Source organism: Temnothorax americanus, unplaced genomic scaffold, assembly GCF_048541705.1.
Source record: "Temnothorax americanus isolate GAGA-0224 unplaced genomic scaffold, ASM4854170v1 Scaffold18, whole genome shotgun sequence".
NCBI classification, from domain to species: Eukaryota; Metazoa; Arthropoda; class Insecta; order Hymenoptera; family Formicidae; genus Temnothorax; species Temnothorax americanus.
The window spans coordinates 2,133,991-2,149,368 of NW_027509318.1; the positions used below are offsets into that span (position 1 = coordinate 2,133,991).

General features: G+C 37.8%; 1 protein-coding gene across 4 annotated transcripts in view; it reads left to right on the top strand.

Moving 5' to 3' along the window:
• Wake (ankyrin repeat and fibronectin type III domain containing protein wide awake) overlaps positions 1-15,378 on the top strand; it is an 84,926-nt gene that overhangs the window by 26,834 nt on the left and 42,714 nt on the right. For 3 of the 4 annotated variants that reach the window (XM_077403907.1, XM_077403906.1, XM_077403909.1), the window contains exons 3-4: positions 13,722-13,873; positions 14,482-14,610. In XM_077403907.1, the coding sequence (XP_077260033.1) occupies positions 13,722-13,873; positions 14,482-14,610 (281 nt within the window). The remainder of the gene's footprint in view (positions 1-13,721; positions 13,874-14,481; positions 14,611-15,378) is intronic. The other variant, XM_077403908.1, reaches the window with a different exon arrangement.

A 15,378-nucleotide genomic window follows, 5' to 3' on the forward strand; every position in this document is an offset into this window, starting at 1 on the left:
TAAATGTTAAACGGAGGTAGATTTTCAACCGCTGAACATCTCGGATAAATTTCAAAGTTATCTCGGTAGTGATTAAACAGCGATTAAGACGAAGCCTATGGCTCTCACCTTGAAAGTTAGTTCGGAGTAACCCATCGAAAGAGATAATTACGGCGGTGAAGAATGTTGAAGTGTCCTTCGCTTCAAAATTAAAATTTTAATTTTGATTATCATGATGTAACTTTGCCCGCAACTCTAAGCCAATTTGCATTCGAACCAGCTCCGTCGTCTTTTTATTTTTCTTTCCCAGCGCATGCAAATTGATGTGTTTTTTCATCGAATTTCAACATTATGATAATTCACTTTTGTCGGAACTTCTTCTTCGTAGGATTTTTAGAACTTTTTGACATGAAATGTAGTTTAAATATGAGACATAGAGGAAGTCAAATAATCTCGACTTAAAAATTTTTTAATTGAAAAAAAGGAAATTTTGATAACGTACGTCTATCAATTTCCTCTCAAGCTTACGTCCTGATGCGAAACAGTTATTACATCAAAGTGCATCGTTTTTCGTGCATATATGTATATATATGTATATATATATATTTTTTTTTTCAATTTCATCATCCGCTACAAGCCAAAATTTCGCGAAAGGCAGTGAGCACTGAGTGTCGAATTAACCTGCGAAATTAATTACTAGCTCGCAATTTCCCTGGAGGTAGGTAGCTTGCTCCAAGTGGGAGCATCTTTACGCTATCTCTCCACCAAGCATTTCCGCAAATGTGGTTTGAGACTTTCGTAATAAAATTGTCAAAGGAGAGCACAAGGAGCTTTCCGAGAGTCAGAAAATCGGGAGTTGCAGGCGAAGGCGGAAACACAATATCCGGCGCGTAAAGCTCCACGAGAAGGAAAAAGCTTTATCGCACTTGTCTGGAAACTTGGCTACCGTGCCTGATGATGTAAGGAAGCCTATTTCCGGTGGAACCGAAAAATCCGGGCGTACATGAGGCATACGGATTTCCAGGTGCCCGTATAGGCAAGCCTGGGAAGCTTGTTGCAAATACGCGTCACTCCTTCGCCACGTCTGCGTCGTCTGCGAATACATGACATCCGCCATGTGCTGCATTATCGAAGCTGCAAACGACGTAGTAGAGAAACGACGATATCTTATTCATCAGATACGACGTTGAAGTGCCGCGTATTGCAGGAGAATAAATTTAGATCGAGTTCGTCTGGCTCTAATATCTATCTTATTTTAAGAAGAAAATCGCTTCGCCCGTTAATTATATTCGTGAGATAATTTAATAATAATTTGATTTCCCGTAAATTTAGATATGAAGGTATGGCGTGACAGGATTGAAATAAACCGTTTTATTCTCCGAGCGTCAGTTGCGTCGCTAGAAACTTCTCGTTATCTCCGAATGATCGTTTAATGGAGACATTGGAAGGGGAAAAATATTTTTGCATTCGCGCTAGAAAAAAGTAGGATTTGTTATATGACTCGGTTGTATCTTGTTTACCAAGATCAGAGGTACATAGCGAAAGAAACACGTGGGACGTGATTCTCCGGATGCTCGTAAAAGCAAATAGCTTTTGAAATGCGTTCTGTCTACTTGCTTTTATAATACGAGTGTAAGGATGTAGACCGTTGCGTTGCCATGTGATTGATATGACTATTTCGAATCTGTGGACCGCACAACGAGCTATTGACGATGAAAGCTAAAAATATACATATATGCTACGCAATATGCTACGTATTGGAAAGTTCAGTATTTACAATTTACAATTGGACGCGGTTCTGCGATGCGAAATCAACTCCAAAATCTTACTTTTCCGTCAGAGCAAATTTCGCGAAACAATAAAAACAAAATTCTGCTCGAGCGTTATTTCAAATACGCGTCACTCCACCACGAACTATAATCCTCTTCAAATACAATGTTCCATGTTATATGTATTTTTAGAAAATCTCCTGTCCGCGATACAGAAGAAAAATTGCGAAAATGGAGCTTGGTTGAATTACGAATTCACTTTTAAAAATGTAATTCGATTTCGAAAACACTTGCACAAACATGTTTGTCTTCTTGCTTATTTATTTTCTCAGAATGCGCGTGGGAGACACATCGCATGAAAAATTACGGTAGAATCTTCTCTTTATTCTATTTCTATTCTTGCATGAAAATTGAATAGTTCGCCAAGAAGAAATATATACATATTCGTGAATTATTTCGTCCTTTATGAAAGATAATAAAAAGGTATATAAAGGAACCTCTGTGTGCCACAGTCACGATTACAGTCCCATATTTGGCAATATATATGATAGCCGGGGCATATGCGAGAGCCGCGTTTTCTATATGATAATAAAAACAAATCAAGTTGGATAGATATACAGATTACAGCTCACCTACGTGTACATGTAGCGAAAGAGAAAATTGGATCATCATAGCCGCAAAAAATTCGTTACTGTACAACGGTCGTAAAAACAGAAAAACACAAGTCACAGATTTTTCACGTGGATTTTTCTTGCATCCAGTTTCTCGCGTTTCTCGTAAACCCGGTGAACTTTTATTTCGTTTCGCTTTGGAGCGAGCTCTGTCACATTTAACTCGTTCACACTCGAGATCCAATTAAATTTGAGAAACGCACAAAAGGTTTGCCAAGTATGGGTAATTAATTTAATTTAATTGTCTCACCTGTAGAGATCCACACATGACGCGAGTCACGCGAGTTACTTGTGTATCTTGTTCATCTTTGTTCATGCGTTGTTGAACATTCAAAATAACTAGCTGTTTTTCAAGAAAATACTTGAAAAATCTGCGATACGTGTTACGACGCTGTCAAATGTCACTGACAATTATTTGAAAAATCTGCAATACACGTTACGATGCTATCAAATGTCACTGTAGTTCTACGTCACTCCATTTGTCATCTTATTTGTCGACTTTCATTTGTCAATTCACTTGCTTCCTAGCAAATTACTCACCATCATTCGTTTCATCCGTCGATGGACACATATTTTTCTCTTTCGCATTGACACGTGAAATATGCCAAATCAGTTTAACATCTTCCCGATATAGTTTGAGAACTGCATGCACGTTAAAAGGATTTCCAACAACTTTAGCACTTAAAGCAGCGGTGTATTCCGGGGCGACGTAAATTTCTTTCACGGTTTATTTTGAGACTTGAAACTATATAATATATATTTTTTTAAATTGAAAAGCATAATCCCATTTTTTCTATTTCCGCAGGGTCGTAAAAGAAAACTGTTCGACCGTGCGACTGTCCGTCATCCCATTTCCCATCACATTTTTTCAACGCATTTTTCGACAAGCGCCAGGATTCAACGACGACATCGATTTTTTCCTCCCTTTTCTCCGCCGGCTTGTTACTCCATTATTCGCTTTGTGATCGTACGCGAGTTTTATGCTCGGCGGGACGGCGGTTTAATTATCTTCGATCGCGCTTTCGCCACGAAATGCCATGTGCCAGTGAAGTCGCTGAAAATTCCATTTGCCGTACGACGACGATTATTGGCTTTACCTTTTGCTGACAAGTGCACGAGTGTCGCGTATAAATCACCGGAAGGAGCGAAGGACATGGCGCACGCAAGAGGCGTGTAAGTTTGACAAGAAAATTAACGCTCGAAATAAACCCTTAACGTGACGTTTTATTGCTCAAGCTTCACGTGGTCTGATTTACCCTAGCGTTGCGAAACAAAAATTATTAATATAATGATTTCTTAATATTTTTAATATTTATGATTTATTGAAACGCACGTGATTATAAAAGATATTATAAGATTTATGTATGACTCCTCCTCCTCAGTCCTATTACTCGTGTCCGAGCGTGGTGACTTCTCTTCATATACATGTGTTGCGCACGTGAATTATACACATTGCGTATATGGAACCTACAGTTTAACGCCGATTTCGAACGGCAATTTTTTAGAGAAGTTCTCGTGGCGAGACATACTCTCGGTGGTTTGCCATTGCCTTCCTAGAGGAGAACGAGCGAATAAAATTTTCTAGCTCTACCGGAAATCGAACCCGGGACCTTTGGCTCAATAGGCCAGTGCGCTGTCTACTAGGCCACGCTCGTCGCTTATGTATGACACATCACTAAAAATTGCAGAGTTATAAAATTATATTCTAAAATCACGTAATCACAACATTTTACACATTGTGCATTTATTACGTCGTTCAACATCGTAGATTTCAATATTAATAGCCTGTTACGTTAAAGGCATTTAATGCAATCAAAGCATTTAATGCTATCTCAGTAAAGTTTACGGCGCTATTATACGGTACCTGCAGCGCAATTCAATCCAATATTTATAGTTAATGTTAATATGGTTTCGCAGGATATTTCTGCTGAAAATAATTGCTACACATTATAATAATGGATGCTAAAGGTTAAAACGTTTATTATTTTTACTGTCCAGAATATAAGATCGAGTTATATATGATACAAATCTTTAAACTTTTAAAGTATCAGATTAAAAGAAGCAGTTTGTTTAAGAAACGCGTAATATAATCTCGTAAAGGCTTAATAGTCTCATAAGGCTTTAGTAATACCTAAGTCTAACAATAGTTTTAAAAAACGCCTAATATAGTCTCATAAAGGTTTAATAGTCTTATAAGACTTTGGTAATACCTAAGTATAATAAAAGTTTTCCTTTGTCCTTTAAAAATTTAGCAGCAGAGTGCAGGAGCATTCGTCTTGTAGTTCGTGGCAAACCCATAACTTCTCGCGTTAAAGTTTCGCTGGATAGGACATACGTCTTGTGTAAACCACGTCAGTGAAGTATCCCCACGTAAAGTCCGACGGAGTATTATTTCTGGCGGACTCTGCGGTGACCGTGACGCGCGGTTGTCTTGGGTGCCGTAAAAAGGTGTGGTCAGCTTCCTTATCTTGGAACCTGATGCTCATCCGGTCGGGAAGGTCAGAATTTTCGTGCCAAATTCCCCCCTGGCGAATTCCCTTATCTTTCAATAAACTTCAACGCATCCTAAGGCCAGATTTGTCATAACTCATCGTGTTACGTAAATCGCGGAAATAAAAACGCTTTCGAGATAGATGATGCGTTGTTACATTTCTTGTTAAACATTAACGTGGTTATATATTACATATATTTTTCCTGGTATGCGAAATTATATAATCCGAGAAGAGATGTATAATCTCATTAGCGTTTATATTAAATATACATCATGGGACCTTACAACTTGGGAGAACTGACAAGATATATTTTCGAAAGTTACGTTAATGCTTGTAATCCCTTAAGTTAATGTTAACATCGCTTTAATATAGTTCCGATTATCACGGAGAAGCAGTATCTGTCAAAGTTTTTTTTTTCTTAAAATTAAAGAGACTACAAAAGCAGACTTTATCTTCGACAAAAAGCGGAGTAAGTAATTGAAGCATAAATGCGGGCAAATGTTTGATCGAAATTACAAAGTATTGTTTCGCAAAATAGCTGTGCGCTCTACTTTCGTGGAAAATTCGCACCTGTGTGAAATACGGGCAGAGTGATACGTAGAAAACGAGCGCAATGAGATCGTGGGAAATTGCGCGACATCTCCTTCCTTGGGACTGCACTTGCTGCCTCGTTCTCCAAGATGCTATACGGCTAAACGAGTTGAAATGCGGAGCCACTGTTTCCAACGAAGGTCACAGACACAAGTGCACGATGTACCAGAGACTTTTATACAACGAGAAAGAAGAGTTACATATCATGGAAACAAGCGAGTCAATTCTCATCGCTGGCGCCTTTACTCAGAACGAAGATAAAAAATACGACGGATCGTTTCTTTCTTCAATATTTTTCACATACTTTTTTTTTTTTTTTTTTTTTTTTTTTTTTTAATATTGTATGTGCGAGAAAAATCGCCTGTAGGTACAATCGACGACTGTTTTATGAGTTCTTCGCAAATATACATCTTAAAAAAAGAAACGATATATTTTTTCAATAAAAGGCGGTGATTCATTCTTATTCGACAAAGTTGTTTTTTGTACATTTCTGTTTCGCACATAATAATCGACGCTGTATGCGATCCCCCGTTAGAAACCTTTTCTTACGCGGGGATAGCAGAGAAATTCCTTTTCACGACATGACACATCTAGTGGAAGGAAGCCATTAGGTTTCTGGAGTTTTCTGAGTCATTCACGCAGAACAAAAGCTGCTAATACAACCCGGGCGGAGCATTATCTGGCCGACGCGACGTCCCTATACCGAAAATAATCTTTCTTCGTTCAGAGTATTATCGATTTCACAGCGTTCACGACAACTTTCTGAGCGACATCAAAAAGTTGAGAGCAGCGTCTCCGTCCCAGAAAGAAATTACTGATATTGGTGTGCGGGCTTTGAACGGTAGACATCAAAAGAGGAAAAATTTCGAGGTGGAAAAGTAAGGTTGAACAGCACCTTACTCCAGGAGGGGTCAGGGAGGAAGAGAGAGAAAATACCTAAAGAAAACGAATCGAGAGAATATCAAGGACTATCGTTTCCTCAGGCTTATAATCGAAATTTTCGAACGTGGCGAGTCGTGGGCGAATTTACGGGTAAATTCGCTAACAAGAATGTACGCAAAAATGAGGAAAAGGGAAGAAGAAGGAAAGTTAGATAAGTAGACCGCGCGCGAGCTCTGCAAAGTTTAGTAGTTTGTAACTTCGACTTCCTAAATATTTTTCGATGAAGGTGGCGAATCGATAAAACGGTGCGGTACGCGTCTCGCTTCCATCGCAATGGGTTTTTTTTTGTTAATAGACAAGCTCTTCATTATAATGGTCGAGAATCAGTCATCTTTCTCACTTCACCGTGAAACAACAACGAGTAACGAATAATACCTCCAGAATAATATTCGATAATTGGCACTTGATATTCGCGCAAAATTGCGCAGTTAAGACTCCCCGGCACTCAGGTCACGTCGCCTCCTCTATTTCTGTCTGACCTTAATTAATGTGAAATATTCGTGCCCATACTTTGTATATTCGTTACCTTCTGTTATTATCGAGGTGTGCGATACGTATTATCAATCATTTCGATGTGATTTGTACAAGTTTTATATCGGATATATTATACACGGACAAATTTTATATCGCCCGCGTTGAACTCAAAATTGCAACGAATGGATAAATCTCCTTTCAATCGCGAGATATAAAACCTTTAATTGAAAGATATCAAATAACGTTTTTTTCAGGTGTAACGCTTTGTGTTTTAATTAATGGTAAACATAGAAAAGATACAGTAACAATATACATATTTCATATATTTTCATATATCACGCTTCTCTCAGCTTGTCCACGCCGGTTCTATTTCTCGGAAAAGTAAATATTTTTCTAATTAGTAATGTGGCGTAGACCTCGATTGGGAGAAGCATTTATTTGTAGAGGGTCTCACTTTTCGCACATACTCGACATTAATCGAAGGTCTTCCCGCATTATTGAAATTGGCTACATTTCAGATCAGAAGTGACAAATGCGACGCATATACCCATACGTACGCTGAAATCTAATAATATTCCAATTATGAATTCCTATTGTGCGTGTATGCAAAAAACATTTTGCGTGAGTAATCTCCGAATGATAAGTAATATCGCATACCACGGTGGTTAAAATTAGAGCGAGATATAAACGCGAGATTTCGAAGAATACCAAAGTACACTTTGGCAACGCTGAGAGCAGTTTGCAAAAAAGCTCGTCGTGCCACCGTGTAAAAGAAGTTTCGGAAACTCGACAAATTTTCGTTTCGATAAAACTTATCGTATTAACCGTTCGTCGAATCGCATAACTGTCGGCGTGAAACGGGAGCGATATATTCCGCGTCGATGATCAGACCAGTCCGCTGAAAGATCAAAGATAAATGAGAGATGGTGCGGCTGTCTTTCCAACGCGATCAATAATCTTTCCGCTTGTATAAATAGCTGCTATTGATTTTCCACTTTGCAACGTATTCTTCGTTTGCCTCCTCTCATCGGATTGCCGGCCTTCAATTTCAGAATGAGCACTGTGATAACAAACAACTCGCTTCTTCATCACTCTATGGGAAATATATCGATAAGAGATAGTTGGGCCAACGCCAACAAACAAATTACCAGGCGTTATTTGAGCCGGGATATGGGGTAAACTCGGGTAAAATGGCCATACAGGAAAGATGGCCAAGAAGCCATTGTTCATTCAATGTTTCATGGCAAACTTGAAAGAACATATTAGGTTGGCCATATTTGTATATGGCCATCTTACCCGAGTTTATTTTATAAATTTAATTAGATCTTAGATTACATTTTAATAATCAACACGCATGCAAAGAAGAATTATTATTACATCGAAATCTTATTACATTCCTGGTAACGTGTTACTCATATATTAATAATGTAAGATATTTTAAGTAATTTGGAAATAAAAAGATATATTAAAGTTTAGTAATAAGGTATATATTCTCGGGTATATCAATTTATTATTTTTTTATTTTAATCGAAAAGTCTCAACTTCGTCACATCCATCTGTTAAATATGCGAAAACTATGTCAGAGGGTCAGGAAACGTGTCGCGAGAAATTCCAAAGTTGATTGCACAAAGTGCATTAAATGCAGTCGGATGGTGCGACGCTACGTAAATCTGCATCAGTAGCGCTGAGCGTTCGTTACCAGTGAATTTATTACACCGATCTAAAGCATTCTCGGCGTGCATTTCCTGGTTGTTGTTCCAGTTTGCTTCGACACCCCTGCTAAATTCACGTTTGACCTTGTCCGACGTATATAATGTACGCGAGAAGTTCCGGGACACGCTATGCGTGTCATGCAGAACGCGCGCGATTCTATAATTTTCAGGAAATTGCGGGCTACGCGCCTGAAACTCTCTATAATGTCACGAAATGAGCCAGCACGAAGCTCTCGGGCAATTTTCTGTTTACTCTTCCGGTCTCACGCGAGGAAATTACAACCCTTTGTTAGTTCAACTTGATTTTGCGCGCACAATAAACTTACCTAATGCCGTCGCCCACATAAATTGTCGAAATAAGACATGCGAAACACGGTCGTAAATTGCGTCACGCGACTGTATAATTTGCAATTCACTATCTTCGCCATTTGGGAGATTCATGCCGTGCCGTAGCAATGGTTTCTGACTTCTCGATCGTGGAAAATCGAAGGAACGAAGGCTGCACTCTAATGCCGTCTCAAGACGACTTGCTGATCCAGAAGTACTGTCGCAAGGGTCAAAGCGTAATCGTGAGTCAGAGGGAAAGCCAGAGGTGATTCCGCAAACCGCGCCAAAGCATCATGTTTTTTTCATTAGTCTCTTTGCCTTTTCTAAATGCATTGAAATAGAAATGTCTACTGAAAAATACTATCATACCGCTATTTTTTTACTATCAGAAAAGGTCTCCTGTTTCAACTGCACGAAATTATTGCAGAAAGGTTTACCAACAAATCTATATTTACTATAATGAATAATTGTCTCTCGTATTTTTATAAAATTAATCGACACATGAAACAATATTATGGATAAGGCATGCTTGGAGGTTCTTTTTGGGATTTCTATAATTTTGAGAAGACAAGCTAATCTGATCAACATAATTAAATATGTTACGAATCCTTTATTTTTGGAACACATTAGCATCGATCAGACTTGGAACAGTAACGGTTCAAAGTTTATTTCTAGTAATTGTCACATCTGAATATTGTATGTAATATGTCCGGTTTTGTGAAATTGTGTCATTAAAATTTGTTCTATCTTTTTCTGCTTAAAATGATTTTAAGCATATTTTCAAAAATGTATATATAGGTAAATTTATAAATGAAATATTACATCGCAGGAAAAATTTTCAAGCTTTAATTTATAATACTTAGATAACACATCAATATAAAATATTAAAATTATAATTAATAATACTTCTTGTAATTAAAAATAATCTTTTAAAAAATGTATTAGAAATATGAAAAAGAGCTTTTTAACATCTTAACATTTTTTATTTTACAAATACTTATACTATAAATATTTCTTAAAGCAATCAATTATTTTTTAATTCAGTTTTCTAGTTTTTAAAACATTGTTTAATAAACATTCTTTATTTCATTTTTTTCAAATATCAATTTTTAAAAAATGCTTTTAAAAATTTTTCATTTTTTTATTAATGAAAGTAACATTTTTTTATTAACTGTATTATCGGTTAGTGATTAAAAAAAAACGAATTGCTCATTTTAATCAAAGTTATAAAAAACTAAAAACGTTGGCTCACAGTTTCGATTTCATGATAAAAAAACGGACAGTGCTGTTTTAGGATTTATTTGCTATAAAAGAAAAATCCTGTTTTTTTATTTTGCTGAATCTTCGTTTCTGCAATATCTTTTTAAACAGTTTTCTTTAAAATTATCATCGAAGTCATTTCTACCTTTTCCATTTGTAAAATACTCCTAAAACACAAAAAAAAGTATACCCATATAAATACGCACGCGCGCATTTCAGTTGCTGTACTCCTTTTTCTTTAAAGCTAGAAAAAAAAACTTTCTTTCTCTCTCGTATATTTCGATCGCTCGCTAGCGGCAAGCCCGCGATCGTTCTCCGTTCTCGCGTCGACATGTCGATTGAAAAGCCACCGTGGAGAACGGTGGCGGTAAAACTCGTTGTTGACTTGTATTCCCTCTCGCTGCGCGTGATCGGATATATTTCCCGACGTGGACAACCGTCCGAGTTTTGCACCACGCCGTGTCGGAAAAGTGAGAAAAACGCGATCGACTGCAAGGCGAATAATCGTCCCAACCCATCGCGATCCCGTTGAGACGGGGTTGATGTCTCAAAGCTTATGTTCGACGAGGATGCGCGACAGATAAAAGCAATCTCCTTCGTCGCGTTTGAACATTGACGCGCACAAACGACGAAAGTAAATATATTACAGGTGATGAATCTTTTTAGAGCAACGCAACCACTCTTTCTTCCCTCGCAAAAAATTCATCTCGTCTCCCTTTCGCGCAGCCGGATTTAAGAGTAGGCAATTATTCTTGTTTGCGTTGTCATTCGCGTAGCGTCGTGAGCCCATTTGTTTGCGCGCGTGTGCGCGGCCGCAAGGACCCGTAAGTTAAGGAGACCTGGGCGTTCCCGGTGGTTCCTCAAGGACGTCGCCTTATCCTCGTCGATTTGCCGATGACGCGCAGCAATTAGATTTTCTTTGTCTCATCCCGCCGTTTTTATTCTATCCCGAGGGTAAGCATTTTTTTTCCTTCCGTCGAAGGGAACACCGATCTCTTTGAAATTTCTCTGCTGAAGTCTCATTTTCGCTCGTTACTTCGTCATTAAACGGTCTAATTTAATTCCGTGCTGCTTTAAAACGACTTCCTGGCGATTCTCACCGGCATACTGCCGGCTTCAATCCCGACGCTGAATGAAGAGGCAAGAAACTTCAGAAAATGACAAATAATACCACTTTTTTTCTTATTCTTCCATGGAACACCGTCGATCCAACTTATCTCCTCAGGTTTTTTATTGCTAGTTGTATGAGATTTTTTATTTATCTTTCCCAAGAAATAGAACATTATTGTAAAAAAACTTAGCGTTTCGCCATCGAATAAATCGCATATCGATTATGTTTTAGAACTAAAAGTATCAATGTTAAATGCCCAGAAAATCTCCGCTCGCTTCACGCTATTGTTAGCTTGCTAAAAAGTCGCAAACTCAGTCAAGTCTGGTTTTAAAACTGTACGATGGATGTATCGCTATCACGGGAGAGGTCTTAATTCTTGAACTTTTATGTGCAGCCCGTAACCCCCGAGATACCTCTATTTTATAGTAAGACGAACTTTATCTGGGCGCGAAACCGTGATAGCGTTAAATCGCAAGAATTTTGAGAAAATTCCAAACTCTCTGTGTCGATTCCTATCAATGATGTTTCACCATTAATATCGGGTTCGCGAGAAGGATCACGTAAAGTATGAGATCCGCGGTTACACCTGAACTTCGCGTTTGTCACGTATATCTTGGAAATATCGCAGAGAGAAATTTTTGCGAGGGTTTTCTAAAAGGAGGGCGATCAAAAGAAACGAAACAAGGAACGCGAGAATGTTCGGCGGGAAGTGCACTTCGAACAAAGCGAGTTACCGCAATCAATGACTCTCCGCGAGACGTGTGTCGCTGCAGATACAGAACTCGTACGTACGTACTTTCAGCCGGGCAAACTCCGAAAGAGTTCGTTAAGATATATATTTGTCTTTGCCCGTTTCACCGAGAAGAATGTCTACGATAGATAGAATGTCGTACGAGAAACCAATTTCCGGTCCGCGGCACCGCGAGCCATTCTCTTAATTTTAATGCACGTTTGCACACATGCCTATAAGCACAATGTACCCTTATTTTCTGAAATATTCGTGTCGGATTACTTTCACGCGAATTCTATTAATATTTGATTACTTGCTATCGCGAAATCGTAGTTATTTTAAAACGACAATCCTAAGATATTCCAGATTGGAAAATTCTGGGAAAATATTTCTACAGAGCGGTCCGCTGAATATCGGTCTTCGGCTTTATACAAAGTCTCTTGCTCGAGGATTTAAAGTCGTATAGAAAGTGAATTTCTCTGAAAAAACCGTAATTTAAGCATGGATCTTGTTATAAAAAAACTGCCATTTTTTGTAAGAAATAAAATGTATTTCAAAGAGAAAACAATTCCTTCCTATTGTATAAGGAATTATTGTATTTGCTTATAAAGAATATGATTTACTGCCATTTTTCAAGAAGCAAAGTATGTCTCAAAGGAAAAACAATTTTATTATTATTATTATTATTATTATTATATAACATTTTTATTAAGCCAGAATCACACAAAGCACGATTTCTTGAATGATTAGCATGCTCTGATGCATGCTAGACGATCGAGCAAACGAACGACAGCGTTTTTCAGAAAAATTGTACTAATTTCGTAGTACACGTCAAACGTCAGAATTCAGATTCGGATTCGAAAATTTTCGTTGTCTCTCTCAATGCATCTACGTGTCTAGCATGCATCAGAGCAGGCATAAGAAACATGCTGATCATTCAAGAAATCGTGCTTCGTATGATTCTGACTTTATATAAAAAGTTATTATATACTTATAAAGAATTATTTACACCAGTATATACATATAACATATCCCTTGAGGATATAAAGTCGTATAGGAAGCAAAAATTTCTGAGAAAAATTATAATAAACATCGCACACACATGGCATCTTGTTTAAAACTGCCATTCTTTGCAAGAAATAAAGTGTATCACAAAGAGAAAGGATCTCTTTTAATTACATAAAGATACACTTACACCAGCATATATTTGACACTCGTCAAAAATTAAAAACGTGCGTTTGGAATCCCCTATATTGCAGGTTAATTATATTGCCTAAAATGGCGCAATTATGATTACGGTGATTAGATTAATTAGATATTAGATTGACATTTTAACACTTGATAATTAATGACAAGAACTAGTTCCACTAATCCGGCAGTGTTAGCCCGCTTAATTGTGATGCAAGAGATTATTATTAATCTAATTTGCATGCACCGAGATTATATCGCGTCAATCTAGCGGATTACGAAATTACATCTACACGTGCGACTCCCAGCGAGACCGCATGCAGTTAGTTTATCCAACTACAATTTAATTTATGCTATCGCGTTACTTTAACATCGATAAACGCGACATGTATGAATAATTTGAAACGCATAAACTGCAATCGCGGACGAATTACCAATGATCGTTTTATTCACAATAAATTAATTTGTGTTACAGCGCGCCCGTGCCAGAATGCAAACCCGAGAACAGATCGGCACGGGGCTCCGGAGGACGCCCGGCGCCGCTCTTGCGTTCCCGAACTCTGCCGGCCATCGTCGTACCTGGCCTCAACATACTCCAAGCTCAAATCGATGCTCGCTACAACAACGGTGACTATTAAGAGCTAAAACCATCCTCTTCCGCGAATGCCTTACACTTTTCGTTACAAGTACTGCCGTCATTGTTGTCTATAGATCCATCTGTTACGATAATGTTTCTCTTTTATATATCCTTTGCAACGACCGTTGCCTGCAAGCCTCCCCATTGCGTTTCGAGTACGCAGTAATCTTAAAACCCTCCTCTTCCATCCTCTCTCTTCGCTGGCAATCCGCTTTTGATGCGCGAATACGATATTGCTCCTTTACCGTCGTTCCATCGCATTATCCTCTATTCCCATCCGCTTTTTCTCTTCGCGATACGACAGATGGTAAATTTTAATGTCTGTTACAAAAAACGTAGCGGTAAATAAATTAATGATCGCCTCATTACATCCGTATGAGTACAATTTAGTCCTTTGCACGTCGTTAATGCATTATCTATTTCGCTGTGTATATATATAAGCATTTCGAAGCCGCATCTAAGTTTCTCTCGGTATTTAGTCGTAAATTTGAGAAAATGCTCAGTATATAGTAGAGATGTTACGTTTTGACTCGCTAAGAATACGCGCTAAGGCAGCTCCTCTCACATTTAATCATGGTCATCTTTCGCTCGCATTCAGCGGTAACAACGGGGATATCGGTCGTTCCACCTTCCACGGACAATACGACCTGCGCGAAGCGTGGAAGCACGGCTTCGCATTGTACCAAGCTTCTTACGCCAAGAATATCCTTTACGGACGACACGATAGGTAAGGTACTAAGAATTTATGGGATAAGTCGTAGAATGGACTCTCGAGATTATATTGGAGTTTCAACGGTCGCGTTTACGCTTCAAAAACTGATGTTCTTACGCTATATATACTTTCGCTGCTGTATGTCACTTTTTTAAGCGCTCTCTCTCTCTCTCTCTCTCTCTCTCTCTTTCTCTCATTCGTTTTATTGTGCATGTGAATTTAAGTAGACCTGATAGGAGATTGCCAGTTTTTCTATTAAGAAAAGATTAGTCTGAAGCAGATTAGATATACAATAAATGTATATTAATATTTCATATCCGATGTAATTTCTTCTTAATGTATATGATGTATATAATGCAGAGCATGTTAATGACCAGAATTATACTATTATATAGTTATCATTAAAAACTGAGCGAAAGAGAGTTGAATAAGTTTTTAGTTACTATACAGAAGCCAGGTAAAACGCAATGCATCGGAGCGACCCAGTTGCATTTTTGTAAATATATTATTCTCTCATAATCGGTATAAAGGAAGGTAATTTCTTTTTAACACAATATTTGTAACTAATTTAATGAAAACTCGAGTAACGTACGTATTTTACGTTTTAACAATAAAATTATTACACCCTGTTAAATATTATATTAAAGGATAAAATATAAATCACAATCTCGAGTTAAATAACATTTTGTTATTTTAACTACCATCTGTATCGAAATTTATTATTTTAATATAAAACAGCATTATTTTATCTTTATTGATTTAGTTAAATTAACATTTTTTTTA